Genomic DNA, 26,941 nt, shown 5'->3' on the forward strand with positions numbered 1-26,941 from the left:
ATTTAGAATTAAATTTTAATTTTTTATATTATTATGTATAATATTATTTATTTATTTTAAAAATTATATTTTTAAATTTAAAAAATAATACTAACTAAATATATAGATTTTTTTATAAATATTTATTAAAAGATATTACAATTATTAAAAAAATTGGATGTTGAATAATTTTATTTATGGCTTATGATGGTATTCTTGATATCAAAGTAAAGCTTTTGTATCCACATTTATATTAGAGACGTAATTAAATTTCTATCATCTCTAAATAAACTTTTTTTTTCTTTAAAAATAATTACATTGAAATTTATTACCCATGGATTGTATTAGATCTAAACTTCAATTCATAAGAAATTTTAGTTAAGTCAATTTAATTCTTTGACTAATAGTTTATTCCAACTTCACTTATTACTTTAATGTTCTTTTTTTTGCATTACTTAAGTTGATTATACAAATGATATTTTAAAATAGTAATATTTAATTTTGGAATTGTTTTTTATTATTTTATTAATAAAAAATAAAAGATAGAAAAATATATTTTTCTATTTCACATTTATAAAATTAAGTTTTTTAGATTTTTTTGTGCATTTTTGCACATTTGAAGTACCAAAAATATTTTTAATGAATCAATTACTATAAATATGTCTTATGTCTCTAATATTTATACTATTTTTTAAAAATTATTGGAAATGACAATTTTTATTTATTTCAATAACTAAAATATATCATGGAAGTAAATAAGAATTGTCATTGCCAATAACATGAAAGAAAAGTAAATGGTTCTCTTATGATTTGATTTGATTTGATTTTTTCTTTTCTTACTAATGTTTTTTTAAGAGTGGTTGATAATTGACTTAACAACCACATGTAAAAACTTAAAGTTTTTTTTGCGCCCAATGGCATGGATTTCTGCTTGTCAACCATAAATCATGAGTATTTTAACAACCTTAAAATCTGCTATTGATGTTATGTAAACATTTTTTATTATTATATAAAAAATATTCAATAATAACCTAATTAATTTCACAATTATTATATCTTATATAAAATATTTATTATAGAATGATCACTGTGTAATTCAATTTTTTAAAAAATTCACCAATCTAAATAGCAATAATGATGATTAATATATATATATATATATATATATATATATATATTGATGTTATATTTTTTAATTAATTTATCTACTTCGTGATTAAAAATAAAAATATAAAATATAAATATATATAGGTAATGTTTTTAATAAAGTGTTGACAAATTATGTGATGAAGATAAAACATGAGGAGCATCGAAGAAGAATTTCAAATTAAAAAGAATGTCTAAAAAAGAAACTAAACTAAACTAAAAGGCATTACAAACGAACTAAACATGACACACATAAAACAACAAACAAATATTTCTTTTGGATGAAAACACTTTTGCAAACACACACACGTGTATATATATATATATATATATATATGTGTGTGTGTGTTTATATACATGTGTGTATGTACACTTGTAAGAGAGAAATAATAATAATAATAATAATAATGGCAAGTGTCATGTGCTGGTTGCTTTTGGATCCTCATTGATTTATTTATTTACATTTGTAAAGCAACTAGAAAATATTAAAAGTGGGCATTAATGGAGGCCCAATCTACTTGAAAAGGGGACTGGACCACACGCACACTTAAGCGTGTTCCTCTTTTAAAATCTTCCATAAAATCAATTCGAAGTATATATGTAGTCAATCATTAATCATTACATTAGCTTTTCTTTTTTATTTAAAAAACACTCTCCCCTGCATCCTCATTATCCCATACTTATATATATATATATATATATACATATATATATATATATATAAATAGAAGAGCGAGTATTTTGGAAGAGAGGACACACAAGAGAGACATGCACCACAGGTGGACGATGCAGTTCATCTGTAATAGTAACCAGGGGTGACAATAAAACGAAGGGTGATAGTAACGAGGGGGGATCCGAGCGGATTTAGCGAGGCAAAAGGGGGGGGGGATTTCGTCAGCAAAGGCGCGGGGGCAATATAAGAAGAAGAGAAAAGAAAAGAAAAAAAACAGGACGGGGCAGAGGAGGGGACCTGCCCCGTCCTGTTTGCATGCCAGCCGTCCATTCCTCGTCACAGCGCTCATCACAAAACGTCGTTTTGCTAAACAAACACAACACAAGGAAGGAATAAAACACGACAATTCCCTCCTCCTCCTCACAGCAATAACAAGAACAGCAACGCACTACTACTACTACTGAACTGCACAGCACTACACAGAACAGCACAGCACACACCCAGTATAGTAAAAACAGGGGCCACCCATCCAAGCCTGACAGGCATCTGCGAATACGAGAGAGAGAGATAGACGCAGTCAGCCCCACCACCACCACTACTACAACCCTCCACCTCTGCATCGGTATCTCCGCTGGGGCCTCACAACGGAATGACTCATGTCGCAGATTCATCCCCAAAGCCTGGCTGCTGCTGAGTGGGTGGCTGGCTGCCCTTTATGCTGCAGATTCCTCCAAGGGTGACCTTGAGTGACGGTGTTGTTGTTGTTGTTGTTGTGTAGAGCATTGTGTGAGCCAGTGCCGCAGTAAAGTGTGGACAGAGTAAGTAGCAGCAGTAGAGCAGTCAGCAGCAGCATAAGCAGCAGCCAAGCTGTAGCAGTAGCAGTTAGAGAAGGAGTCGCATCAGGCGTTTCGTGGGTGGCGCTGCCTTCCCCCACCAAACCATCGCTGACTTGCGAGGCCCTTAATGGGTCGTTTCTGGTGGCCTACTTTGATGGTAACTGGCGTTGCATTCATTCATTGCTGGGAGCTTTAGTGGTGGAGGCGTTGGGGGTGGTTGTGATTTCAGCTGGTGGGGTGGAGGAAGCAAGGGAGCGAGAGGGAGAGAGAGAGAGAGGGATTTAGGGTTTTTCGGGGGAGGAGTGCCTATGGCGGAGCGCCCAATGCCAATGGGGATGGAGCGTGTCCGTGTGAAATTCGAGAGTGGGTGTGCGTGCGACGAGGGGGCAGTGTGTGAGCGTCGCCATGGCTGCTAGAGTTGGTGAGAGGGCAGGTAGTGGGAGTAGTAGTGCCACTGTGAGGCGACAGAGAGCTGGAGGGGTGGATTTCAGGAACAATGGCAGCGGAGGAGGGGTCAGTGAGGTAGTTATCATGAAGGGAGGAGGGATTACGGGAGTTGGGGGCGGGGCGCCGTCCGTGACGCCATTTATGTTGCACAACTTGACAAAATCATTGAGTGAGAGCAAAGAGCAGGAGGAGAGAGGAGTGAGTGGGAGGAGAGGGCTGAGTGAAGGTTGGAAGGAGAGGGAGAGGGCGACGGCGAAGCCAGGGGAGTCGGCAGCAGCAGCCGTGGAGAGAGCGAATGGGCAGGGGCGGGAGAGAGAGAGGGTCAGGATTCGAGATCAGGAACTGCGCTTCGATGCGGAGAAGGAGCTGGGGAATGGCGTGGTGCTGTGCAAGGAGAGGTCGGATGGGATGCAGTGGAAGTATGTGAGTAATCTTGGAAGATCTGGGGAGAATACCATGCAGCTTATGTATGCGCAGCAGCATCGAGATCCTTTGGCTGTATGTCCTCTCCTCCTGTTGATGGATTGAATAGCATGGAAAATTTTAATGGTTCGCATTTGGGTTTCTCACATACTGACCCAGTGGAAAGTGTGGTCGTATGTGCTGAATTTAGGCGTTCGGATTATCGTGATTTTGTGACATAGTCCAACATAGTACACAACTTTCTGTTTAGTAAACCTTTTCTACGGCATATAATGGTTCCATGGTTATGAAGATTGCCGTTCTAATTACTAATAGAAAAGAACAAAAAAGCGGGGGAAAAAAAAGTAGGAAGGAGAAATTCTGTGGTTTGAAATGGGTGCGAGATTACAAATTACTAGATGCCAAGTGCGGAGGTTTAAGGCCGGGTGCAAGGGTCCTGGTTTTCGACGTGTGTATCTAATGGACAGAGGCTCTGATTGCAGGAATTAGTTTCATTTGTGAAGGCGTACATTGTGCCAGAAGGTTATCCTGACAGTGTTGCACCTTCCTACACACCATATATGCAATGGCGTGCCGTGCAGGTTTGTGCTTGCACAGCCATCATTTCTGTACCGATGCCCAACTTTCTGGCATAACATTTATTTATTTATTTATGTATTTGTTTTTCAACTTATGCTTCATTTCTGGAAAGAATTGTGTCCTGGAAGGTTAATTCAGAGTATTTAATAGTAGTGTAAGGTGTCGTGAAGACATGTTTCTCCGTGTCTTCGCTTGCATTGTTTACTCTTTGTGGTATATCTATTAGTATTGGTGTTCCTTCACTTCATTTTATCTCGGGTAATTTGTGCAGTACTTTTTTGGAGGTGCAATGAGCGTGTTCACTACGCGGTCGCTGATGCATGCGTTGGGCGTATCCAGAGGCACTTCTGCATCTTCTGCTGTCGCTGTCAACTGGGTCATAAAGGTCAGTATACTGGTCAGCGTTTTGAGTTCTAAAACCTCCTCTGAGGCAATTGATAGCTTGAAATATGAGCTGTCATGCTCTATTTACTGGAGAAACTTCACTCCCGAATGACTGGTTCAAGATCGACATTCCAGGCAAAAGTGCGAATTATTAGTTTTTTCTATGTGAAGTAAAATCCTCGTTGTAACCGAGACAAAGCAGCAGGCTATTGGTTGATCATTGGAACCAATTGATGTTTGTAAGTTTCTCACTGTTTCTTGGTTACAGTTTATGAAGTTCTAGTTCTTAAACGGTGTGTGACTAACTTCCAACCCATGTTGTTGAGCAGGACGGAGCAGGACGTATAGGGAAAATGCTTTTCGCTCGACATGGCAAGAAGTTTGATGTGGATCTTAAGCAGGTGCTTTTACTTATCCTTGTGTTTTTGGAACAGTTTTATCTACTCTTTGCACGTTTTCACAAGCCGAGATGTTGCATCCGTTTGTGGTAACATCACAAGGTTAAGTGAACCAGAAGGGCTTGTTTATTTTTCAGTTGCGCTTCAAAGGAGCAATGCTGATGCAGTTGGGCGCAGGCGTAGAGCTTACTACCATGGCAGTGCCTCATCTCTTCTTACCGCTGGCATGCGCTGCCAATGTAGCCAAGGTACGTTCTTAACACTTTCTTGAGTAGTTTGAAATAGAAAAAAAAAAAAATCTTTTTGATTGTGTAGTTCTGGATCTGCAACAGTTAACGTTCAAACTTAAGAATTTATGAGATACAGTTTGAGCTTCGCTAGTAACTTGTAAATATCAATTAACCAATGCTGGTATAAGTTCTTTCTTATTGTCTGTACCTCAGATCATAGCATTCAAAGTAAATCTGCAAGCTCATTTACTAGTTATTCTTTTATCAAATCTTACACTGCATCAAAGGTGATATTGTGTTCATGCATGATGGGTTTAGAATGTGGCGGCTGTGACTTCATCGTCAACTAGGGCTCCCATATACAAAGCCTTTGCCCGGCGAGAGAACATTGGAGACGTTACAGCCAAGGGAGAATGCATCAGTAATATTGCTGATCTGGTAAATGTTCCTCTTACTTCAAGGTTGTGTAGAGATCAAGATAGATCTGTCGAAGAAGTCCTTTCTGGCTCTTACTCGGCTGTATGGAGGTCTCAACACATTTAACTTGATTATCAATCGCTATAGATTTTCGTTCCAACCTTTGTATCAATGAATTTTCCTGGTTGTCTCTGAGATTGATCGGTGATGTCCAAGCGATCCTGATCAGTGTGGGATATTATTCGTGAACCGTGCAGCTGGGAACTGGACTAGGAATCTTCATCTCCAAGAGGAGTCCTTCCTTAGTGGCTACCTTCTGTGTGCTCTCGTGCGGATATATGATCTCCTCTTTCAACGAGGTGAGAGTCTCCCAGAAGGCATGAAGCTTGTTGTCTTCAACGAGGACAGGTTTAATTGTTTAGTGAATTTGTCCTCCACGTTAACGTCAACTCCTATCTTCATGCTTGAGGTGGTTTGATGTTTTAACTAATTCATATAGTTGCACATATCCAAGTATATGGTTGTCTCCATGCATTTTTGTTTTGGTTCTTGTGGTTGAAGCAGTATCCTCATGCTTTGCTTTGATGGTGTTTTCCAGATCAAATCAGTTCGTCTAGCCACGCTAAATCGGGCCAGATTTGGAGTAGTAGTTCAATCGTTCCTTGAAACTGGTAAATCTTTCTTCCGTTCTGTTTTTCTCAGTTTTTAATACCTGAGACAGTTGTGAAGCAAAGGTAAGAGTTTTTCTATGGATTTCAAATAGTACGTTCTAGTTCATTAGAATCCTCATCTAAGCAGCATATTTTATTTTTGGGCGCTTCAGGGCAAGTACCTTCGATTGAAGATGCGAATCGAAGGGAGAGCGTTATAACACTTCCTTGGCAGGAAAAGCCTCTGGAGCTTGGTAAATATTTTGCAACTTAAACCTTTCCCTGCAAAGTTTGACGAGCTCAATGATGGTGGATTAATATTGACCACTATTTCTGCCATGTGTGAATACTAGTAGTTTATTTTATTTTTTATTTTTAGATCAGTGTCTTGACGGCAACTGTGTCTGCAGGCTTGAATTATATTTTACATCTTTATTTGCTTTGACGCTACGCTTCTCACCATGCAACTTTTACAGGTTCCCGAGTTGGACAAGCGTTCTCCAACCCAAGAGAGTTCATAAGAACACAAGAGCAATTTCAGAAAGAAAACTACCTCGTAACATACAGACCAAACAAAAAACGTGCATATGTTGTGATCAAGGAATCTGCCTCCTCTGACGACGTTGTTCGAGCTACATTCCAGGTCAAATATATCTCCCTGACCACGCGCTTCGTTTGATTCCATGTTTCTTTGTTGATGTATAGTCACCCCTCATACAAAACTATTTTTTCCAGATTGTTTTGGCCTAGGCTGGAGGCTTTTTGATGTCAGGAGCCAATTTAGCTTAATTTCGGTTGCGGCGTTATGCAAGATGCATGCCTCCTTTGTCTGAGATTTAATGGGTTTGTTCTCGATTGTCTTGCAGGCACATGTCATGCTGCATATGTTACGGGGATTAGAGGGCACAATTACGAACAGCAATGTAGAGGATGCTGTGGCAGAGAGCACCAAGCGCACTTATGATTTATACGATTCCTTCAAAGAAGAGGCAAAGTCTAAGGTAAAAGGCTGTTCGCACCTGACGCTCGTTTATTCATTTCGTGCATAATCAAAACTATGAACGATGGGTTGCTCATCGTGTTGGTTGTGTCCATGGCGTTCAACCTTTCTAAGCTTTTTTTGCACTTGCAGGGTTGGATGATGGGAGAAACTTTGCTTAATCCTGGAGATTCAAGGGTTTGTGATTAACAATTTTGTAGTCCAGCATATTTTATCTGACCAATTTAAAGCTTTTCCTAATAAACTTGAGATTGTAACTAGTATATGCCAATTTTGCTAGTTTGTAACGCTAATTTCTTCATGTACTGGTAGAGTTATCATTTGATTTAGTTGAGCAATCCACAGTTTCAAATACATGTTACAAAGTAGAGGTACAAACAAGATGTATGGGAGTGGACAGATATATACTCTGTAAGGTTGTACACACCCACCTTGCTATTGAGGTTTAATATATTATGGTATATTCATTCGACAAATTCATGGACTTGACTTGATGTATGTAATCTGCATGACAATTGTGCTGATTATTCACATGAGAATTTATATCAACTGTTGTGTGGGAAGGCATGACATGATCAAAGGGACGCGAACTGATGTTACACTGTTCATGAACGAAGGATTGTACAATGAAACCTGTTAACAGCAGACCAGGGAGAACATTAAGTTGCCACCCCATGCATTGCTACATCCGATTTTTGCGAAAATTGCGCATATATTATTCCACAATACCTTGTGCGCATTGTGCACCACTTGAACTCATAGTCATCATCCTGCACACATCTTCCATGTCATACACATCTCCAGCGCATGATGTTGTTAATAATGGTCGTAAGCCACTATAGTTGTGACAGGAGACTCGGTGCTTATTTCTTGCCTCACATTATTGAGAGAAGCTGCTCAATCAAAAATTACTTGATACAGGGACTGCATATAATAACCATATAGCCCACATCAGGTGTACTGTAAGTGACGGCACAGAATCAATTCAAGCAGCTAAACAATCCTGACAAAAGAGCGACAATAATGCATAGATAGAGAACCCCGAACAACAGCCAGAACAAGGATGGGCGCAGTTCAGTTATGAGCAGGGTTAAACCCAAGTTAAATTTAAGATATTCAGAACAGCGAGATCGCGAAAAAGTGAGTGAGAGGAACCTGCAATGCTCCCTTGGAGATGATGTCATCACAGAGCCTGTTAGAATTTCGCACAAGGTTGCTGAGTGCACCAGCAGCATTTGATTTAGTCTTATCTTCCTCATCCTCTAGCAATATAGTCAGGTGTGGAATACAACGTTGCAGTTGATCATATAGTCTATCATCATGGTAAGCAGCATTTCCAACCTGTACATAGGGCAACCGCAACGGTTGGGTTCCAGAACTGCTTCATAGAAGTAGAGCACGCGAATCATAACTTCTATTATTGCCTTCACAAAACAATTGGCTTATTTCTTGGAACGAGGACATATAGATAAACATAATCATGTTCTTTCATAGCGAAGAAATTTATTTATTACTTGAATGGGGGAAAATGAGGACACGTATCGCAAAGCAAGCAAACTTCCGCGTATACCTATCCGGATCCACACATCGGTCAATGAGAATAATGACAATGTTATGCTTAACCTGTCCAGACAATATACATCAAAAGTTCATTCAAAGAGAATTCTTTATTAGCACAGGTGTAAACCAAATTCCACAAGAATAATAAAAATAAAAGTACACAAAACCAAACTTTTACAAAGTAACAAATTTAAGACAAAAACCATTCGAGACTATGTGTGGCATGATGAGACCAGAAAGACATACCAGAGCATCGTAAAAATAGGGCGTATGTCGACACATGTTTCCCAAGGCACTGCAAGCCTTGGAACGAATACCAGGATCCGTGTGGTGAGGACAAGCTTTCAAAGCATCCCATATATTGGCCTCTCCAATAGACTCATAAAAATCCTGTGCAATATGCATAACCCCTGGTTAGTTCAAGTATTAAATAGACAGAATGTAAATCCCATAACGAATCTCATTATGCACACCAATAGTACAATACTGTGACAATTGTCCTCAGAAAAAGAACACATTGCATTAATGTTCTTAATTGGAACAACTACTGTAGTGTTGATCAGAGCATGAGCTAACCATACCTCTAATGAGTTTCAATGCGGCATGAAAGTCAATGAGAAACAAAAAACAAATTTGCACAGGAAAATTTGAACAGGAAAATTTGAACAGGAAAATTTGAACATTGGTTTTTAAAGCGCGCAAGGTGAGCTCACATAGCAGCCATGTAAAAACAATCAGCTGTCAACATTTCACCAAAGAGATGTTACCTTGTTCATGCGAGAGAGATTAGATAAGGTCATAAGCACATCCCGCACAACCTCTTCAGGAGAGGCGAGGTTCGAGAGTTTGACCATTAGCGGACCACCAAGGAAGCCTTCTGAAACAACTTGTCCCGCCAAAACCCTAGAACTTTGCACCATTTGGGCAATGAGCCCAACTGGCCTGCCTAAATCATTCGTATGCATCAACTCCAGGCATCTTACTAGAGGAGCAGCAGCATGTACCTATACATACAGGTAGAGGAATTATCACAAAACTAGTGGGTCTAACTAGACTAGAAAGAGCAAGCATGACATGAAAATGCTTGATGCACGCGTTCGGCATAAATTTTACCCATCTAATAAATTTTTTAAAGAAAACTGAAAAAAAACAAAACAATACAAAACAAAACTGCTAGTAGATATTAGTGCCAAAGCAGTATCAAGAGCAAGGGGTAGCGCTCATCATTAAATTTAGTCTAACCAGAGAAATATGGAATATTCTTCTCGAAAATACTCAGTCATAACAATCAATAAAAACACATCTGAAACTCATGATATTACAGAGGAAATCCCAAGAAAACAGTCAATGCGACGTAGTGATAATGTACTGCCCGTAACCATCAGCTCAAGGACTGGTTACCTCTTGCAGCAGCTGCCAATAATTAGGCATGTTTGCTGCCATAGCCCTAGCCAACTCCGTTTCGGAGTCCAACGCCGTTCTCCCATCAGGTACAGGAGTAGCTGCAGTACTAGAAACTGCGCCAGGAATACTCTGCGCTTGCACAAAAAGAAATTCTAGAACTTCAACAATCTCACGTACCAAAGCCCGCAATCCATCACGACCATCACAATTTCCCTCCCATAGCTGTAAATGTGAAAGATGAACTCGATCCATTAAGTTTAGCAGAGTCAGTATAAGTACACGGCGAAATAAGACTTCACGATAGCCTCCTCCTCTAAGAGTGTACGCTAAGGCTGAGATTGCCCAGGTGACAGCCCTACAATATCATCTCCCAAGCCATTAGGCTCATCACAATCATCCCCTTGTTCGGAGCCACCAGCCAGTTAAGTCACCCAGATAGGAGGGAAACCCAAGGACCAATATTGTTCCGCAACCACCCCCCCCCCCCCCCCCCAACGAAGACGTGCCTCAAGAAGTCCTACGCACCCATTTCGGGTACCGGGATAACTTGTGAGGATACCAAAATTACTATGCCCATATTGGTTTGGAAGAGCGTTTGAGATTTTAAAAACTCGATTGAAGAAGTAACAATGTGTTCAATATACTGTAAAGTTGCACTTTCTCAGCATAGTCCAGAGCTGCGTACACAAGGAATTAATAACTAGAAATACTCGGAATTGAATTTGATCACGCTAAATAGATAAAAACAGCGTAAACTTGTGGTTAGAGAGACACCTTAACAATATGTCTTATAAGTGTGTACACTGAGTTTGTGTAGAAAAGTGGTTGACCTACATAAAGCTCATACCTATTTCAGATACCCGTACAACCGCCAGACAGTTACTCAGCTGTCTAATACATAAAAATAACTCATTCTAAACAACTAAACTACACAAGAATAAGTGCACCCCAACTATAAACAAATATGTGAAGTTACATGATCTGCAAAAACATGGAAGCAGATATATATAAGTATATAATGTGTCTGGGATGAAGAGTAAGAACAGACTTTTGACCACCACAAACATATAGTACACTAAAAAACTTACAGAATGACACCAAAAGACCAAAGATCAGATATGTGGTTGTAGGAATGCTCTTGAACTAGCTCAGGAGCCATGTAGAGGGGTGTCCTTGAATATGCAAACCATTCACATAATAAGCTAAAGGAGGTACATTGAAGTTTTAATGTTAAAGGGACTCAAGTCAACTTACACTTAAAGGTGCCAAAAAGCAGGCAATAATTCAGAAGAAGGAAGAAATCATTCGGAGGAAGCAAAAGATTTGTTACGAACAATAATCATTCTGATACACTTATACACTGAAATATATACCTTTGATAGACCGCAAAACCGTAGTGTTGCAAGACATTGCCCTTGCGAAACCAAAGCCGCATAGCTGAAAAGGCAAGAGATTAAATATTTGCATAAAAAATTTAGGGTGTACTGTGAGACAGAAGGTCAAAAGATGTAAATTTTTTTTCTACTGAAAAGACACTCACCAATTCAATGGGGTATTTTTAAAACATGTCGAAACAGTACAAAACCTGTGTTTCACTTGTAAATGTTGCCACAACGGGTGCGAATATTTTGACAGCCAAATCCCAGACACGTTTGAACAACCGGAAAGGTTCAGTAACAGCACTTGCTGGAAAGCAGAACCAATCCACATGAATGATTGTAAATATCTACCTTCACTATCCTAGCACCAATCAAAATATTCTGCGGCTTCATACCCCTGTGAATGATACGATGAGAGTGAAGATAATGTAGCGCTTTAACCTGCAGCTCACAAGACCAGGAACTCTAAGATTCTAGCTATAGAAGGATATGTCTCATGTTACGGAATCGAGCTCAAAATACACCTTCACATGTACAAGGACCAGAGTTTGAGAAGACAAATTAAAGCTCACCAGTTGTTTTGCTGTAGCTTGCACTTGAGCTTCTGGAAGGTACTTGTCATCTTCCAGGAGCTCAGACAGTTCACCCTATTCTCCACCCATCACAATAGATCCAATATCTCCAAACTGCCCAATCACGTTCTTTTCACATTCGTACAATCACGTCACAGTAGAATAAAATCAAACAGACTAGCTCGGCAACCCTCTACTCTAATCTCAAACATGCACATAGAATGCCATCAAAAACTCGTTGAGCCCAAATTAACCAGTTGCCTCCTATTTTAATGTACCTTCGGCTATGCCTCTGGTATCAAAGGGCCAGCCGGGGCCTTCTTCGGAATTAAATTTCAAGATTATCGTAAAGGGAATATATTATGATCAAAACAAGCAGTAGGAGAAGAGCATAGCTGAGCAATCTCGGTCACTACACAAAACTCCTGGTCACTTTCAAAAGCATCGAGCATTTCTATGATATTCTCATGCTTAAGTTGCTGCAATATTTGGAAAGACATGGCACTTAACAAATTGACAAATGTTTCAAGCCCCTCCATGTGAATATTCACAAACTCATGAAAACAATATGATTTCATGGTCGTGAGCACATGAAAACCAAAAAAATAGACAAAGCCTACATTAACCAAGGACAAGGAAGTAGAAGGCAAAAACACAAACTTACAAGTGTAAGATTGATCAATTCTCGTTAGAGACCATAAAAATATACCTCAATCTCCTGTCTAAGGTTGTCGATGTCCTTGTCACTCTTGCCATGCTTCACAATGAACTTCATTGCAACAGTCTGTAAGCAACGCAAAGCAATCGCAGCACATTGGATAATGTGAATTTTGGAGCAAAATCTCGATGCAAAGGACCATCTGCATGAAGCACAGATGACCGACAAACGGGAGGTGCTATAGTCGCATGATGCAAAAGGTAAAAGGAATAAAACCTGGTCCGTGTATTTTCTCCGACCTTTGTAGACTTTCCCAAATGAACCCTCTCCCACAAATTCTATTACATGATAATTTTCCACACCCATCCTGTAAGTAAATAGGGCAAATTGGGTGATGCTGGTGAAATGACGGAGCCGATGATAACCTCAATAAGAATTCTAAAAACGTTTAAGTGAAGTGAATGGCTGCGGTCAATGAAGACGCATGCTCAAATTTTATTTTATTTTTAAAGAAAAGGCACAGTTGATCATTCTTAACATGTTAAATTAAATATTCAAATTAAATAAAAAGGCTCTTGGTTGATCTCACAACTATGTTCCACCCAAGTAACAATGCAGGTGGCCACCTACCAGAAGTTGCACAGTTGTCCGCTCGCAGAGACAAATTATCCACTCATCCTCTCCGTCGTTGTCATAAACACCCGGCTGCCTTAAAGTATACATACACTTGACGTCCTAAAGCGCAGATGCATTCTGAACGGATCGAAGCCAATATGCTCTGGTTGTGCGTGGGAATGTAATATGTAGTAGAGGAGAATGGACTTGTTGCAATAATATCCTATGAAAAGAACATTAACAGAGAACAGGTAAGTCTGTTACTGCAACTTTCCATATTTACACTCAATTTCATAAACTTGAGTCTACTAGATTACTACAATCAAAAAGCAAGTACCTCTTGACTCCCAGTAACAACTCCAATATAGCCAAGACGTATTGGTATGACATTTCCGAGCAGGAAATTTCGGGCGTCTGTTCCTCTGTCAATTATATCCAACTGCACATTCCAAGTACTCAATGAAACACTTAAACACACCCTACAATAACATGAATGTATTTATTTTCAATAAGAAGACGAATACGTTTGGTTCGAGATCCTGTGAATGAGAATCGCATTGTTAGTTACATAGCTCCTCCGCCACCACTACATATTACGTTCCCAAATTTACAATGATCATGCATTCTTAGCCAGCAACGCATCAATTCATTCGACGCGCACAAAGATACTTGAGGATAGCGTCACGGAAACGCACCTAATTTCCAGAACTGCAGTCCGCCACACCAATTTTCATCACGAGCATAACAGTGGCATGTCAATTCAAATCCTCTACCAAATCACGAATCCTAACGAGTCCAATCACTGCACAATTTCAACTACCTGAATCAAGTAGGAAAGGATCAGCGACACGGTGCAATTAAGCTCAATATCCGGCCACCTCCTGCACACTACTCTCTCCGCCGCAGCATTGAAAGTTCTCGCGCATCTCGCCCTACGTTGGCGAATTGTCCACACTTCCCTAAACCTCCCTCTCACTCCTCTTTGTCGCAGCCATACTCTTGCTGCTGCTGCTGCTACTGTTTTCCTAGAATACGAGACAGCTACTGAAGAAGCAATGGCGATGGTGGCAGTGAGCAAACTCCGCAGCTCTCCCGTTGGCCTTGGTGTCGGAATGGTGGGGGGGGGGGGCTCACAGTTTAAATGCCAGTTACGGCGGGAAGTCTGCGCTGGCGTGGACCCACGTCGCTTTCGTTGGTACTGGTTGTGTAGGTTAGGATTTGAGTCAACAGCCAGTTTTCCGGTAACGGGCTATTCTAAATTCAAATATTGACCGGAAGGTCCAGTCACATCTTGAGTCGTGAAATACTAGGGATTTTGTATTGGAATAATATGGAAAATTGTAACATAATTATTCGAACTTTAATTAGAATGAAATGATTATTCTTGAAATTATAAGTACATTTGCACATAAAGACTATATCATTTGTTAATAATAAAAAATTGAATTGGTTAAATTTTTATTTTATTATTTTTATCTATAAATTGTTTTTTTAATTATAATCAAAAATTCATTTTTTATTAAAAAATAAAAAAAATCTAAAATTATTAATATAATACTTGATATATATTTATACCATTTATAACTTATAATAATCATTTTTGTAAACAACTAATTCAAAGATTAATTATCTTACAATCAAAGAAACTTAAGTATATATTGTAAAGAAGTATAGTATAATACAATCTATTTTCATATACTTTAATTAAAAAATTATTATTATTATTATTATTATTTAACTTTAAACATAAGTTTATTTTGTTATTTTAATAATAATAATATTTCTAGAAATGCATCACTTAAATATTTTTTTAGATTTAGATGACTAATTATTTCTAGAACAAAATTGTATTTATTAGAAAATGAATAATTTATTTGTCTAACATATTCAAGTCATTTTAATATAGGGCATTTTATCAAAAGATAATACATTAACTTACATAATTCTCCTTTTAATATAAGACGTGAAGGATCATGTCAAGGACATGAATTAAAAGATGATGCATAAACTAATGAAATTTGTGTCAAAGAAAGAGTGAAAAAATAGAAATAAGGAAGTATATATATTAAAAAGAAACTGGAATGGCTTATTGCCAAAAGACAAGAAAACTTGAGACTCTTAAAACTAGATTAGAAGCAAGAAAGGAGTTAACAAGAGTAAAGAAGGCTTCACTCTTGTCTCTATATATACTATCTAAGTAAGGGCTACGTGGCAATGTTCTATAAGACCTTTAATATGTGTTGACTTTGTAGGACACATGCCTTGACTTACAAGGCAAGTTTTTCTATATGTGGGCCACATAATTAGCTTGATCTTCAAGCTAACAATATGTGTGGCAGATGGCCAACTTGTTGACTACTTTTCTAATCCAAAAAGTCAATTAAAGACACCTATAAAGTCAAAGTAGTATTTATGAAGCTTCTATAGAAGATATTATAGAATTAACTTACTTTTCCCTACCTCTAATTACTTCTACCTATTTATACAGGTAATTACTGGCTTCTATGTATATGTCCATGACATTATCCCTCCTTCTAGGGACGAGTTCTACAAGGAACGATCATCATATGTTGAAAAATCTATAATGCGACAATTTGTATTTGCCACATACTTAGATCTTTGTTCTCTTCGAAGATGGTTGATAGGGCCTCTCAACCATCGATAGTGTCCCATACTAGGGCGGGAAGATCACCCTATTATTTGATTGTTGTTAAGGCCTTCATAACTTCCTTCAAATAAAATATTTGAAACACCATTAGGAGTTGTTCCTACCTCTAATAAAATTACCGAACAGTTCGGGTCTCTTCCAAGGTCGTGATACCAAGCATATTGTATCTCGCCATTTATTCGAGGAAAAATATATCATTCATGAAGATCTTCATCTTAATTGCGTCAGCTTGAAGGTTGCGACAATTGTAACATCTCGTCTAGTAGGTCAGCAAATAAAGACTCTTCAGTCGAATCCGTTGGTTGTTGATTCTCCATCTTCTTAGCATCACAACTTCAAAGAAGCTACAAATAAGGATTGAAAGTAGAATGTTATCTTGTCTAGATCTTGTTTTTTTCATAGAAAAGATCTTTATCTTGATTTTGATGGATGTCATTGATGAAAAGCCTCCACCGCCTTTATTGCATTTATAAGATTCTTTACTAGCTCCCATGTGCATTCATTAATATCATATCCACGCCAATGGATAAGATATTCTAATTTATTTTGGCACCGCCTTGAATCTAAGACTTCTTCAACTTTGAACTCTTCATTATTGTCTACTTCTATAGGAGGAGGTAGATCTTATCTTCTTCTTGATATATCTACTATCTTGTATGGTTCAAAAAGACAGACATGAAATATCTGATGGATTTTATTGAATCTAGTAGGTGTAAATGATATGCAATTACATTGACTTTTCAAAAGTCACCATTCTTGAAATGAATCCATGATTGCAAGAAGTTTTTTGTCGTGGATTTCATACTTAATCTCAATTGTTGAAAATTTTTTGGAATGAAAAGCTGTTAAGTGAATTTTATCATCTATTCCTATTTCTGATAATATGGCATCCAAAGCAAAGTCTGATGTGTTTGTTTCCATAAAAAAAATGCCTTAAGAAAAGTTGATGCAATATAAGATTGGTACAAAAATAAAGGCTAACTTCAAAGTTTCAAAAGATGCTTCAACTTCTTTGTTCCACTCAAGTTTGTCTTTGCAAGTCAAACGTGTAAGTGGAGTTGCAACTCGAGAGAAGTCTTTAATGAAGATCTAATAATAGTTAACAAAGCCCAAAAAGCATTGGACATCTCTTACCATTTTTAAAATCTTCCAATTCATAATGGTTTGAACTTTCTTAGGATCCATCATAAGTCCATCATTTTAAATGATGTATTCTAAAAAATTGACTTGAGTAGTGTGGAATACACACTTTTCTAACCTAGCATAGAATCCCACATCTCTTAATTTTTGTAACACATGATGAACATAAAATTCATGTTCATTTATGTTCTTAAAATAGATCAAGATGTCGTCTAGATAACAGACAACAAAATCATTTGATAACTCTCGAAAAACATTATTTATTGGATGTTGAAAAGCTACTGGTGCATTTATAAGTCCAAAAGGCATGACATTGTATTCAAAATGCCCACACCTAGTTCGAAATGCAGTCTTCTTTTTATCTCCTTCTTTAATATGTACTAGATTGTATGTTCTTCATATATCTATTTTTGTGTAGATCTTAGCTTAATTCAGTTGATCAAGAAGTCCAGATATCAAGGATAAAGTGTACCTATTCTTGATGATGATCTTGTTGAGTCATCGATAATCAACACACATCTACAATGATCCATAAATGGCAGTTGTGCTCTTTCTTGAAGGTCAATTTAGCAATTATAGGGACAATGTTCTGGAAGAGTATTTTGCATTCTTCTTCTCAAATATATCTTGAAATTCTTGATATTGGCTAGAAATGCCACTTGAAGTCTTCGCATCATTAGAAATAGGTGTGACATAAATGAAATAAAGTGATCCTTCTTTTGCAGTATGCAAGAAAGCTCTTGCACCTACAAACATAGGTTTAATTGTACTAGACTTATGACTTTCTATTGGATTAATTTCACTCTTAATTAAGCTTTTAGAGAAGTCAAGGGTATGAGAAGCTTCCATAGAAGATATTATAGAATTAACTTAGTTTTACCTACTTCTACTTACTTCTACTTATTTACATAGGTAATTACTGGCTTATATGTATATGTCCGTGACAAACCATGTCTTACATTAGAAGGGCATGAATATATGAATATAAAGTCACACTTATATAAAAATACAATAATAATAAAAATAAAATAAAAAATAATTTGATTTTTTTTTGTTTATTATTTGAATCTTTTTATTGAATAAGCAAATTTTTAAAATGCAATTAGAAACTATATTTAAACAGAACAAGATGTTCAACTAGATTTGTTGTACTACAAAAAAAATCACAAATTACAAAATTAATAATATTTAAGACAATAGTTGAGGGAATTACAAAATAATAATAATAATAATAATAATAATACAATGGATCAATTTAATTAAAATTTCAAAACTAAAAAAAGCATATTTTATAGTGAAAAAAATAGCTAAAATATCATATCAATAGGATTAATCCTATTGATGTTTTAATAAATCCACAAATAAGTACAGTTCGAATTTTTGTAGAACTACCATGCATGAGTAAAAAAAAATTCAAAAGGTGTTAGTGCTTTTTGAAATGTTTTTTATTACAAAAGACACACTAAATGCATGACTAAATTTTTATTCTATGTATGTGTGTGCATGCATATACATTCACATTCTAAAACATTAATCAATTAATTAATTACCTAAAAATAGGAAGAGGGTTTAATACTTGTGCATACTAAAATAATTAACATCATTGTTTATACTTTATGTGCTTGTTGTGTAAAAAAAGTTTTTACACTTTTCCTCTACATAAATGAATCAGTCTTGTATTTCTGTCAAAGTTATTTTACCACCTATCACAGTATGTTTTTATCACCTAATGATGTAAACTTAAGATCTTACAGTAACTAGAATATATAATTTCAACATACTTGATGTCAATTTTCCTTAAATACTATTCAAAAAATTATTCTCATTGGATGCAATAACAATAATATATAGCATAACAAAATCATCTTCTTGAAGAAAAAAAATATAGACATCTTTTGCACATAGTTAAATTTTGTAACTCTATAAAAAGGAGAATGATTTGATTTTATAAAAAAAGATTGATTCGTGCATAATATAATTAATAATTTAGACACTTGGGTGTGATCTCAGAATTATTTCAATTTTCCAACATCCCAAGATTAGTCTCTTGAGAAAAAATTGCATTATTATCTCATTTTATTTCTCTGCAAATAAATCACCTTCAACCCTTACAATTGAACACAAAACAATTTTCTTGTTTAAAATGTGGTGCATTGAATGACAAATCAACATAATGGTTAACCGGTAACAACTTTGCCCTATCCGGTGAAACAACCGGCTAATCTCCTGTAGGGAATTCTAATGAAATACAAAGTAAGTGGATTTCAATGAGCTGCTCAAAAACGTGACTAGCCTGCCATTATCTGCAATACTAATTTATTTACGGATAGGGAGCCCATGGGCTTAGAAAATTTACCCGGTTACAACAGTTCTGTAACCGGTTAACTAGACTGTGAACATCCATGCCCACTGCATCTCACCACGCATATGCAAGACGACGACGACGACGACGACGGAAGCAGGGACGAGACGGGACGAAGGAAGAAGAGACGCTGGGGGGGTGGGGGTGGGAGAGCAGAATATAGTACCGAGAATTTGTGCTATTGAAATTCTCTTGTGGGATCAATCACCTGGCCGCGCAGATATACACGAACCATTCTGTCTCGTCAGTGGCAAGATTCGCCGCTACCCTCCTCTTCAAACCTCTCCTTGCATTACTTAAGCTTTGCGTCTCTGTTCCCCTTTTCTATCGGTCGCTGCATCGCTCTGTTTTTGCTGTATTTTGCCTCACAACTTTTACTTCACTGTTTTTTCGTAGGGTTTTGCGGTGTGTTGTTGTTGTTGTTGTTGTTGTTGTTGTTTTTTGTTTTTTGTTTTTTTTTTTTTTTGCCATGGCGACTGCTAGTATGTCGTGTGCGATAGCTGCCGGCGCCTCCGCGGGGTTGCAGAGGAGCACGGAGCTCCCTCAGCTGCGCGGGGCGGAAGTCAGCCTCTGCAGTGCCAAGAGGCGCGGCAGGGGGAGCTTGGCTGTGAGGAAGGCTGTTGCTGTGGCGAGTACGACGATTGGCAATGGCCAGGGGCTCACTTACAAGGATGCCGGGGTGGACATTGACGCGGGCACGGAGCTCGTGCGGCGAATTGCGAAGATGACGCCGGGAATTGGCGGGTTTGGAGGGTTGTATCCCTTTGGGGATTCGTATTTGGTGGCGGGCACTGATGGTGTTGGGACCAAGCTGAAGCTGGCGTTTGACATGGACAAGCACGACACGATCGGGATCGACCTGGTGGCGATGAGCGTGAATGATATTATCACAAGCGGTGCTAAGCCTATGTTCTTTTTGGATTACTTTGCGACCAGTCATTTGGACGTGGACCAAGCGGAGCAAGTGATCAAAGGAATTGTGGACGGGTGCAAGCAGTCGGACTGCGCGCTGCTGGGTGGAGAGACAGCTGAAATGCCCGGGTTTTATGCGCCCGGAGAGTATGACTTAAGTGGATTTGCAGTAGGGAGTGTGAAAAAAGATGCGCTGATCGATGGAAAGAGTATTGCTCCTGGTGATGTTCTACTTGGCTTACCTTCAAGTGGAGTGCACTCTAACGGGTTCTCGCTTGTGCGTAAAGTGCTGGCCAAGTCTGGGGCATCTCTTCATGACGAATTGCCTGGTGCGGGAAAGTCCATCGGGGAGGCATTGCTTGCGCCCACAACCATCTACGTCAAGCAGGTGACCAGCGAAATTCTGTCTATTTCGTTCATGTTACCGTGTCCCTGTATCTTTTGGTTTGTCGTCGCATTCCGAGAGTATGTCAGAGCCGTTTCCACAACAATTAGCTTAGCTTTTCATGTTGTTTTGCCTTAGAGGTTGCAGCTGAGTAGCTGAAGTCATGTTCTCTTCCGGTCGCTTTCCTCGCATTCATGGCCTTGCATACTGCGTGGAAATTCTCACTCCCCTTCTGGTGATACAAATAGATGTATTACGGGCAATATTCCACTGTGCATCATCTAGTCATCTTCCCTTACTTATTCTGCTAGCCTTAGAAACTATTTCGGCATTTATCCATTTATTTGTTGGCAGCTGGTTCTTTCGAAATGCATGGTTTTATTTATTTATTTATTTATTTATTTATTTGTCTGATGCCTCGTGTGTTCCATTCACAGGTGTTGGATCTTGTGGCGAAAGGAGGCATTAAGGGAATTGCGCATATCACCGGTGGCGGTTTCACTGACAATATCCCTCGCGTCTTCCCAGACGGTCTGGGTGTGGAGATCGACGTAAATTCGTGGGAAGTGCCTCCTATCTTCAAGTGGTTGCAAGAGCAGGGTGGCGTGGACGATGCTGAAATGCGGCGAACATTCAACATGGGCATTGGTATGGTATTGATAGTTCGCAAGGATGCAGCAGAGAGGATCGTGTCCGAAGAAAGCTCGTACGGCAAGGTGTATCGCTTGGGTCACATCGTTGAGGGCAATGGTGTCATCTTCAACTAGGACCGAGGAAACCATCAACATCACGTTCAATCAAGGTTTGGCATCTACTTGTGATATATTTATTTACTTTATACGCAGACACAACATCAGATGACTTTAGAATGATTATTTAGCGATTCGGTAATTATAAACTGAAAGCAACTATTTTTAGGGATATGTTGATCATGATGTTTACTTATTTGTTGCCTTCTTACGTTGCAATTGCAGTGTGGGGCTAAATTTTAGAAGGTAGACCCATCACATCTCTGTGAGATCGTGGTAAATTCTATGCTGCTTTTTATGGGGATGTGAAGGCTTTGCAACGACCTGTTGGATACATTCATCGTCCACAATGAGGAGAGGCTTCTGGTGCTCGCTGTTGCCCACAATTTTGGATAGAAATTGGTCTACTATGATGATTGCTCGCCCTCCTGGTTTTAGTACATGCAAATTGTGGTCAACGCAGTGCAGTCGGGGTTGACGGGATTAGTGGGTAGAGGACAACCTGAGTAGAAATATCCACCCAACCCAAGTGGTTTGTTTTTAATGTTGCAAGCCAGTTGAAATACATCTTTCCAACGTATGAGCAAGAGAATTATGACGCCAGCGTAATCTGGCTATCTATTGTCACTATACAGGAGTTGCAGATCTTCAATGTGGTTGAGATGTTGAGAAACGCGCAGTAGTTTACAGTTTCCACTCCTAACGATGCTGCTTCGGTAATTGAATTCTGTTGCTCCAGGTATCCCACCGCCTGCACATGCTATTTATCTCTCGCGTGACCGTCCCAGTTCAACAGACTGGCGTCACTGTCCTAATCCAACTGTCGGGTTTATAAAACTACAAACGCAAATGATAATCTACACAGTGAGCGCAGTGTACATGATTTTACATCGGATTACAGCTGCATTCATCTCTAGATTGACTGGTGACGTCATCAATTATCCCACTGATCCTGCCGGCTCAAGAAATCCCACTTCTTCAGTGATGCGCCTCTAAAAATCTCTGAAAATCGTGACAAGCATTGCGTCCGTTTAGCGTAATGCCCTTGCGTGTCTCTGCTGATTGCCGACGTCGAAATCTTGGAGGTATCCACGGCCCAGGCAGGGTGCACGTACTCTACCGCACGCTCTGACGTCTGGTTCGCAAGAATGAAATTCATGAGGATATCCTCGCAGTTGAACAGCTCGTCAACCACAGCGCGCCCCTTGGCCGCGCGCTCGTTCCAATACTTGGAAAACGCGAATCCACTATCCATAAACGCGGCGCTCGTGAGGATCATGTTGTACCCCGACTGAGAGCGCGCGTATCGCTCGTTGCGGTATTGCAGAGGATTGCCTTCAATGAGACGAGGACAATATCCCACCATTCGATCAGGATTCTCCCTCCACGCCCTGAATCCCCGCTCAATATCATCGCAGGTCATCATGATATCATCGTCAAGCTCCAGAACAGCCTTCGTCGCGATCAAAGGGTCTGGTTTGAAGCGATTGTTGAGCGAATTTTCGGGCTCCACACGGATTCGAATCGGGACGGCTGAATCGAAATCCAACACTGGGTCCGGGGGAATGCCTTTGTTCCACACCACGACGATCTCACGAACCGATGCGCAGCGGGAGTAATGTTTAACATACAGCTGCAGGTTCCAGAGACGCGCGTCATATGTCATGGCGATCATCGTGAACTGAGAGTAGTGGCCATCAACGGGGTAAGGATCTTGGGCGCCGTTGCGACCAAAGAAAGAGTTCACTACTACGCAAACAGCGCAGACACTGAGAACTAAGCATACGAGGCCAGATACATACTGCAGGTAGGAGTTCGAGGGGAGTTTCTTGCGCAGGGAGGAGCCGGTTCTGTTCAAACGGCTCACTGCTCTGTAGAGACGGGTTGTCAATTGGGGGCGTACCACACAAGGCAGCAACGTCTCGATTGATCGCTTGCTCCCATTCAGCATGATCGAGAGAGGCGGCAAGAAACAACGACCATAGCCTGTCACTAAGCCCACTATAACGCTCATCGACAGGAGAAGCAAAAGAGCAGCTCCTCCGAGGGCATATTGCATCGACAAATACCCCGAGGGAACCCGATCTCCGTCCACAACCGCAATCCACTCACCCGAAGGCAGCTGGTGCAGGTTCATATGGTGAGATCGCTTGCCGTTCCAGGCATGGCGACCTTTCTTCGACTGCTCCAAATTGAGCGACACCTCAACCTCGCGGTAGCTGTTCTTCGTCAATGTGACCACATGGAAGACGCGCAACCGGCGCCCATAAGTCCCTCCACAGTCCTGCCCGAGACGGTATAGCTTGCCGTCGTGCACAAACGGACCCCCGCCGTTTCTGGCTCCCTCACTGCTCGGCCCATTCTTAATGGGATTCTTGGTATGTTCTTTCCAAGGGCCAAGAGGGGACGGCGCCACCCATATCTCCAATTGGCCATTCTTGCGGCTATTGAAGCGATTGAAATTGGAGGCAAACAGCCAGTAGTGTCCACTGTATTTCACCATGGACGCGTCCACCAAAGGCTGGTGGATCAAAGTCTTGTGGAAGTCCCACTGCAGAGGAAATCCCGTAGCCTTGTAGAGACGAAGATCCCCATTTCTGCTGCCTTCAGGCATCATATATAACTGTACCACACAAAAAACGAGACATTAGAGGAACAAACAGTGCAGAAGGTAACGAACCAACCGAGCCACGTCCGATCGAAGCGATAGAATATACGAAGACGAATGCAAGAAGATCACCGAATATCACCTCTCCTTCATACTCGAAGACGTATGGATAGGACAAATGCCATTCTTCGTCGAGAGCGATGCCCAAATACCTCCAAGTCAACCCTTCGTCTGAGCTTTCGGCCACACCAATATCTCCTTGCATTGTGATACTGTTCTTTGTTTCGAAGAACAAGTACATTTTAGAGCCCTGGTTTAGATGACGATAGGGAGTATGAACCATTAGAATCTATGTCAATTCAGATGCTCAAACAGTTGAAGCTTCAAGGGGAAAGCTATTTATCTGTTAGGATGATCCAACACGTCCAAGATTAGAGCAATCGGAGAAGGTGAAGGGAGGTCACCTTAATGAACATAAATGGATCTGCAACAAAATTACTGGGACGCGTCATGCTCGTCACTGACGCGCATGTGAATATTGGGTTGGCAATAGGCCATGCCGATGTTTTGTTGACCCATTTGTTTGTCTGCAGATGCATCATGCCGATTGGTATCAGAGCACTACGTTCCGAATCAATGTAGCTTTTAATTTCCAAACTTCTCAATCTCGACTTTGCATTACGGGAAAGTACCCACTACAGCAGCAAGTCAAGTCATCACCGACACTGAATAAATGACATAATGTTGAAATTGCAGGTAACACTCAATCTCCCGAAATTGAAGGTTCATTTGGTAAAAGTTCTGATAGGTTGACTTGGACAGGAAAACGAGAGCATTTCAGAAATAAAATTAAAAAAAGAAAATTGAAGCGGAGGAGAGAGGGATTGAAGAAAGTGCTGACAGCTTCAAGTGGCTGCAGAGAGAAAGGGGAGCTCCCACGATATAATCCGATGCTCCATGAGCCTTCGTTATCTGGTTGGCAGCCAGCGATTACTGCACCACTAAGGCTTTTGTAAGGGGAGAACACCAACCATGAAAAGAGAACGCCTACAAACGAGAAGAAGAGGATTGACAGAAAGTAATATAAGTAGGTTGATGAGAGGCCACAGGCACGGTGGGGGAGCTTGTCGGGGCACATGGTGCACATGCCATAGCTGGGCCATCGGTATTTGCTTTTCATCGTATCGAACCAGTCGAGTCCTGCTCCCGCTCGTGGACTTCCAGTGGCCTTCATTGTTACAATCTAGTTTCACCGCCAATAAATTATTCCTCCAAATCGTTCTGCACGATATGGTTCTCAGCGCCCAAGTAGCATCATCTTGGATATCCAATACCGCCAGTGGACAAAGTTCCTCTGTTGTATGAAAAGTCACCTGAGTTCCAAAGACAGCCGATGAAATGCACGATTCTCGGCAGCAGTCCAGATGAAACCCTGTTCTTTGGGGCACTCCAGCAGCTAAACTTAGACAGACATGCTGAAAGACCTGTTATCGCGAGGTCTACTCAAGGTCGTAGCAACTTGGCGGTAATCTGTGGGGAAATGGGAGCTGAAGCGGGTCATGAGGGTATCGGCTCCAGGATTCTTCCTGAAGCACACGTTGTGAGTGAGCGTTGTGACACAGGATACAACACGCGGGTTACGAGAACGTTGCTTCAGATTGTCGGCGTTTATTATTGCTCTCAACGAGGTTGGTGTCTACCCTGTTCGAACTAAATCCTTAAAAACCTCTCAAAGAAACGTCTCTCCTCTCGTCCTGCTAAGAGATGAAAAATGGGTGTGATCTCGACACAAGAAGCACTTTGTTCCTGCACGTAAAAATACATCACACACTTCAAAATGCCAATAGTTCTCAACTTCATTTTCGCCGACAGTAGCTGCCAGTTTCCGAATAGTAACTGCTAGAGCCAAAAAACCCTCATGATTTTCGACGCCAGAGAAATCACTAGAACTGTGGCATCCGCCAAGTTGCAACCCAGAAATGTAGATCTCTGACATGCTTTAGAAGCAACCTCGGAAGATTGCAGCAGCAACAAAGCACCTCCCTCCAAGACAATAAAGTAAAGAAAAAACTTAATAATCAGTTGATAAACACAGCTCCATTATCAGAAGTCGAGGTGCACTAGCAGAGTGTCCCAGCAAACGTCACACGCTTGATCCCTCGCTCTTTTTCTCTTGGTTACACACTTCTGCAGGGCTCCGTTACCTTGATACCTGGCAGAGAGACTTGAGGGGCAAGCCAGGCGGCAAATCGTCTACGAGATGGAGGAACCACCTCCAAGAACTAGCCCACAACTCCTTCTCCAGGTCCTCTCTCCCAACTGCCTCGCAGGGTCGACCCCAGTCGGCCCGAAGCTTCCGACTTCCACACAACACGACCTTCGCCAGTACTTCGAGAGGTGGATCCTGGTAACAGTTAAACTAACAAACTCACAATCTCCTCTTGTTTACGCATGAACTGACGACAACTTGCTGGCGGATCGAGACTTTAGCATGTATACAAGTTCTCTCCACATACACCGTCGGCGGAGCTCGACTCGACTCCCCTCTCCTCTATTAACAGCACCCGCCACTGGAGGCAAAAAACGGACCCCAAAGGACTGCATCCACATCGATGCTGCTCGAGAAATTTCGGCGGCTGGGGTCGACATCTCCACAAACAGACAAAACAATCCAAATGTGGGAAAGAAAGAATGATGGGAGGATCATCCGCCCCTCCCGCTGGTTCTGGTAGCGAATCCTACGCAGCTTTTGAGCTGCTACAAATGT

General features: G+C 40.3%; 3 protein-coding genes and 1 pseudogene across 5 annotated transcripts; 2 read left to right on the forward strand and 2 right to left on the reverse strand.

Moving 5' to 3' along the window:
• Positions 1–2,341: 2,341 nt before the first annotated feature.
• Positions 2,342–7,638, forward strand: LOC112282761 (protein root UVB sensitive 6). The gene is made up of 12 exons (XM_024520817.3): positions 2,342–3,579; positions 3,987–4,085; positions 4,355–4,468; positions 4,797–4,868; positions 5,003–5,113; positions 5,414–5,533; positions 5,770–5,871; positions 6,111–6,183; positions 6,336–6,416; positions 6,639–6,805; positions 7,029–7,163; positions 7,295–7,638. The coding sequence occupies exons 1-12, from the start codon at positions 3,040–3,042 to the stop codon at positions 7,349–7,351; spliced, it is 1,671 nt and encodes a 556-aa protein (XP_024376585.1). The 5' UTR covers positions 2,342–3,039; the 3' UTR covers positions 7,352–7,638.
• A 96-nt stretch (positions 7,639–7,734) lies between these two features.
• LOC112282470 (uncharacterized) lies at positions 7,735–14,458 on the reverse strand (annotated as a pseudogene). The gene is made up of 17 exons (XR_016503166.1): positions 14,046–14,458; positions 13,688–13,789; positions 13,366–13,573; positions 13,012–13,102; positions 12,789–12,861; positions 12,469–12,567; positions 12,078–12,157; positions 11,857–11,946; positions 11,496–11,563; positions 11,215–11,295; positions 10,895–10,973; positions 10,124–10,489; positions 9,490–9,726; positions 8,969–9,112; positions 8,699–8,785; positions 8,318–8,503; positions 7,735–7,932 (listed from the first exon to the last, which is right to left on the reverse strand). The product of XR_016503166.1 is annotated as an uncharacterized LOC112282470 (transcript).
• A 5,266-nt stretch (positions 14,459–19,724) lies between these two features.
• On the forward strand, positions 19,725–22,196 carry LOC112282423 (phosphoribosylformylglycinamidine cyclo-ligase, chloroplastic/mitochondrial). Its single transcript, XM_024519992.3, has 3 exons — positions 19,725–20,820; positions 21,255–21,619; positions 21,792–22,196. The coding sequence occupies exons 1-2, from the start codon at positions 19,990–19,992 to the stop codon at positions 21,582–21,584; spliced, it is 1,161 nt and encodes a 386-aa protein (XP_024375760.1). The 5' UTR covers positions 19,725–19,989; the 3' UTR covers positions 21,585–21,619; positions 21,792–22,196.
• On the reverse strand, positions 22,074–26,731 carry LOC112282422 (glucosamine inositolphosphorylceramide transferase 1). Of its 2 annotated transcripts, XM_024519990.3 has the most exons (5): positions 26,379–26,625; positions 25,076–25,980; positions 24,639–24,761; positions 24,317–24,484; positions 22,074–24,189 (listed from the first exon to the last, which is right to left on the reverse strand). In XM_024519990.3, exons 2-5 carry the CDS (start codon positions 25,406–25,408, stop codon positions 22,501–22,503), a joined length of 2,313 nt encoding a protein of 770 aa, XP_024375758.1. In that variant the 5' UTR covers positions 25,409–25,980; positions 26,379–26,625; the 3' UTR covers positions 22,074–22,500. The 2 variants fall into 2 exon arrangements, with proteins under 2 accessions (XP_024375758.1, XP_024375757.1); XM_024519989.3 differs by having other exon boundaries at positions 25,076–26,731.
• Between the last annotated feature and the right edge of the window lie 210 nt (positions 26,732–26,941).

The sequence above is a fragment of the Physcomitrium patens genome, chromosome 5 (assembly GCF_059467195.1).
Source record: "Physcomitrium patens ecotype Gransden chromosome 5, ASM5946719v1, whole genome shotgun sequence".
Classification (NCBI taxonomy): domain Eukaryota; kingdom Viridiplantae; phylum Streptophyta; class Bryopsida; order Funariales; family Funariaceae; genus Physcomitrium; species Physcomitrium patens.

What these genes read in the sequence shown, in the direction of transcription:
- LOC112282761 (XM_024520817.3), top strand. Translation starts at nt 3,040, where the DNA reads ATGGCTGCTAGAGTTGGTGAGAGGGCAGGTAGTGGGAGTAGTAGTGCC. An exon ending in TTGTTCGAGCTACATTCCAG is followed by an intron (nt 6,806 to 7,028) that starts GTCAAATATATC and finishes ATTGTCTTGCAG; the next exon opens with GCACATGTCATGCTGCATAT. An exon ending in AAGAAGAGGCAAAGTCTAAG is followed by an intron (nt 7,164 to 7,294) that starts GTAAAAGGCTGT and finishes TTGCACTTGCAG; the next exon opens with GGTTGGATGATGGGAGAAAC.
- LOC112282423 (XM_024519992.3), top strand. Translation starts at nt 19,990, where the DNA reads ATGGCGACTGCTAGTATGTCGTGTGCGATAGCTGCCGGCGCCTCCGCG. An exon ending in CAACCATCTACGTCAAGCAG is followed by an intron (nt 20,821 to 21,254) that starts GTGACCAGCGAA and finishes TTCCATTCACAG; the next exon opens with GTGTTGGATCTTGTGGCGAA.
- LOC112282422 (XM_024519989.3), bottom strand. Translation starts at nt 25,408, where the DNA reads ATGAAGGCCACTGGAAGTCCACGAGCGGGAGCAGGACTCGACTGGTTC. An exon ending in CTCTGCAGCCACTTGAAGCT is followed by an intron (nt 24,762 to 25,075) that starts GTCAGCACTTTC and finishes ATGCATCTGCAG; the next exon opens with ACAAACAAATGGGTCAACAA. An exon ending in ATCCATTTATGTTCATTAAG is followed by an intron (nt 24,485 to 24,638) that starts GTGACCTCCCTT and finishes CATCTAAACCAG; the next exon opens with GGCTCTAAAATGTACTTGTT.